General features: G+C 57.0%; 1 protein-coding gene across 2 annotated transcripts in view; it reads right to left on the bottom strand.

The window, feature by feature from the left end:
* LOC116541237 (opsin, longwave 563 nm) overlaps nt 1-2,915 on the bottom strand; it is an 18,767-nt gene that overhangs the window by 4,938 nt on the left and 10,914 nt on the right. The window contains exon 5 of one of the 2 annotated variants that reach the window (XM_032265262.1): nt 1,178-1,417. The exons of the other annotated variant lie outside the window; for it this stretch is intronic. Within the exon in view, the coding sequence (XP_032121153.1) occupies nt 1,178-1,417 (240 nt within the window). The remainder of the gene's footprint in view (nt 1-1,177; nt 1,418-2,915) is intronic. 2 annotated transcript variants of the gene reach the window in all.

The raw sequence follows: 2,915 nt of genomic DNA, 5'->3' as shown, positions 1-2,915 counted from the left end.
GGGAGATAGGGCTTAGGAATCCATTCAGCAGCTGCTGCTTGAGCACCCACTGTGTGCCAGACTGTCCTGAGCAAAATCTCCTTTCCTCATGGAACTGCATTCCAGAAAAATTCTCTCAGAATGTGGCAGGACAGGATAGTTACGTGGAAAGGGTGAAAACAAAGTTTGAGGCCTGGTGAGGTCCAGAAGTGCAGACGTCTGTGTAGGAGGGGACATCTGGAAGGGAGAATGGAAAGAATCCAGTAAAGACAGCACTTGGGAAGATAGTTTAGGATTCCAGAAACCCAAAAAAGCTCCTCTTGAAACACAGGAAACAGGGGTCAGGAATAGAACTACACTCTGGGCATTGGTGTGCTACAGCGAGTTCCCGGAAATCCACTGCAGGCCTGGTCCTGCTTACTGTGTGAAAGTCACCAGGGAAAATGAACCCTTAATGAACTCTGCAGGCGAGCCAAGGGGGATGGCGCCGTTGAGTGGCTCTAAGATGGAGGAGCAAAGAAGAGCCGAGTGGACGGGATGGGCTGGGGCGGGTGAAATGGGAGGTGCCTGCACACCCTTCTGGTCACCATCAAGTCACATCACAGCTGCGCTTGAATGGAACCTGCAGCCTTCGGTGGTGAGGGGATTTCAGTGTGTGAGCAGCTTGCCTCTGGGCCTGAACTAACCCACGAAGTCATGAAAGCTCCGGAACTCTTGGTCAACTGTAGCCAAGAAGGGCCGGCTTTTGTTCTTATGGGAAGACACATTTTAGAGGTTATGGTTTGAAAATGGAGAGATGGAGGCTGAGAAGGGTTGAGTCTGTACAGAAGAGGGGCACACATAGGCTGGATGTACCTAGGGCTCACCAACGCCAGGAGAGCCCCTGAAGCTCGGCAGCCACAGTTCTAGGGCCACCGGAAAGGAAGAGCATATGGCACACAGACGCTTTGGGAAATGACACCCCCAGGCTGAGACTATAAAGGATTCCAGAGGGCGCGCCTAAGCCTTCTGCTAAGGGCCAGCTGGAGCTCTAGCTGGGTCTGGGCCACATGCTGAGCCTTTCCCAATCATTTCCCTGGAGGGTCCCCCAGATGCTCCGTGGGCTTCTCATCAGAGACATGACTCCAGGTGGAGCCATCACTGGGTCCTTCTAGGTCAGACAGCGTTTTCAGTGGGATCTACGGATGGTGCTGCTTACCTGCCGGTTCATAAAGACATAGATAATGGGGTTGTAGATAGTGGCACTTTTGGCAAAGTAGGCTGGCAGGGCAGCCATCAGAGGGTGGAAGGCGTAGCCAGGGTTGGCAGCAGCAAAGCATGCGAAGAAGGTGTAGGGTCCCCAGCAGACGCAGTACGCCATGATCATCACCACCACCATGCGCGTCACTTCCTTCTCTGCCTTCTGGGTGGATTCGGACTCTTTCTGCTGCTTTGCCACCTGAGGGAGACAGGGACAGTGAGTCGGGGGTTGGGGGACAGCAAGAGGCAGGTGACCCAGGCATAGGGAGTTGTGGGAAGGAGAGGAGCCCAGCAGCCAGCTTCCAGCCCTGAGTCGAGCACAGCCGGTCTCAGGGAGACATGGCAGCCTCGGGCTGGCCCTGGGGGAGTTCTAGAATTGGAGGTGGCACGCAGCTAGGCCTGGCCTAAGGTGACCCCAGAGCTGGACCAAACAAGCTCCTTTGCTTCACCTGATTCCTTAACGGACTGTCCTCTTCTGCGCCCAGGCCTGACATGGAGGCCTGAACTGATCTCCGGGAGTGGAGGATGAAGGAGCTAAGAAGATGGAGTTGGCGGGGGAGGCGAGAGCAGTGGCTGGTGGGGTGCCTGATGGCAGTGCCGAGCAATGCATACACTTCCCTCAGGCTTCCTAGGCCAGGCTGGCCACTCTGTGGGCTAAATCCTGCCCTGGACTCATGGAGATGCAGCTGAGGGCAGCTGTGGTGGGATGGCTCCTTCATGCCTCCGGGCAGAGGCACTGTTGGGGAGGTCACAGAGGCCAGCCACTGCCTGCCAGGGGTGAGGGACTGACGGCACACAGATGAGTGGGGATGAGAGAGGGACTGTGAGGGCTGGAATCCGGGGAGGGCCGGGCCGGCAGGGCTGGGGCCACATTGCGGAGCTGGGGCTCCACCAGCCCAGACTAATGCAGCCCAGGCCGTGCTTGGGTACCTGTGGGAGCCTTCAGCCCAAGGTGAGGGGGCTTATTACGGGCTCACAGACTCCTGGAGAGAGAGCTTGGCAGGCATGCCCATCCAATTGTGGACACAGGCGGCTTCATATAGGAAAGCCACCACCCTGAAGGGCCTTCCACGGCCCGTGCCAGGCAGGGCCCACCAGCTAACAGACGGAACCAGCCTTGCTCACCTCCCTTGGCCTGATTTCCTGCAGGGGCTCCCAGTGGCAACCTAGCCTAGGGGTGGGGGTGATGGCTGTGGACAGGATCAGCTTCCCAGGGCAGAGGGCCAGACACAGGGTGGAGAGTGGGCTCCACTCCTCGGTCAGCCCCACAGCCTATGAAAGGGACAAGGGTACTCCACGGGCAGCCTCATAAAACACGCCTTGATTTGTAGCTTTCATCTGCTGATGTGGCTGCTCCACTCCACTCTGTGGGAAAGGCAGCCTTTCCACCCTGGGGGGAACTGTCCAGGGTCAGGGCAGGGCACACCTCTGTTCCCTTAGTGGACTCCTCCAGGGAGGGAGTGGGCGTCCTTTCCTATCCCACCGAGCTGACGACAAAGGGGCCAGGGCTGAAACTGCAGCCGGTGGTACTGCCCCAAAGGAATCACCTGATTCTTCTCGCTGGATCTTAATATTTTCTTATAGGGGTAGAACCCTCTTCTCTAAGGATTTTTGAAAAGATAGTTTAAGAGGCCAGGTGCAGTAGCTCACGCCTGTAATCTCAGCACTTTGGGAGGCCAAGGCAGGTGGATCACCTG

Source organism: Sapajus apella, unplaced genomic scaffold (genome assembly GCF_009761245.1).
Source record: "Sapajus apella isolate SASKATOON/1434 unplaced genomic scaffold, GSC_monkey_1.0 scaffold149, whole genome shotgun sequence".
In the NCBI taxonomy this organism is placed as follows: domain Eukaryota; kingdom Metazoa; phylum Chordata; class Mammalia; order Primates; family Cebidae; genus Sapajus; species Sapajus apella.
This window is presented reverse-complemented; position numbering and strand designations above follow the sequence as displayed.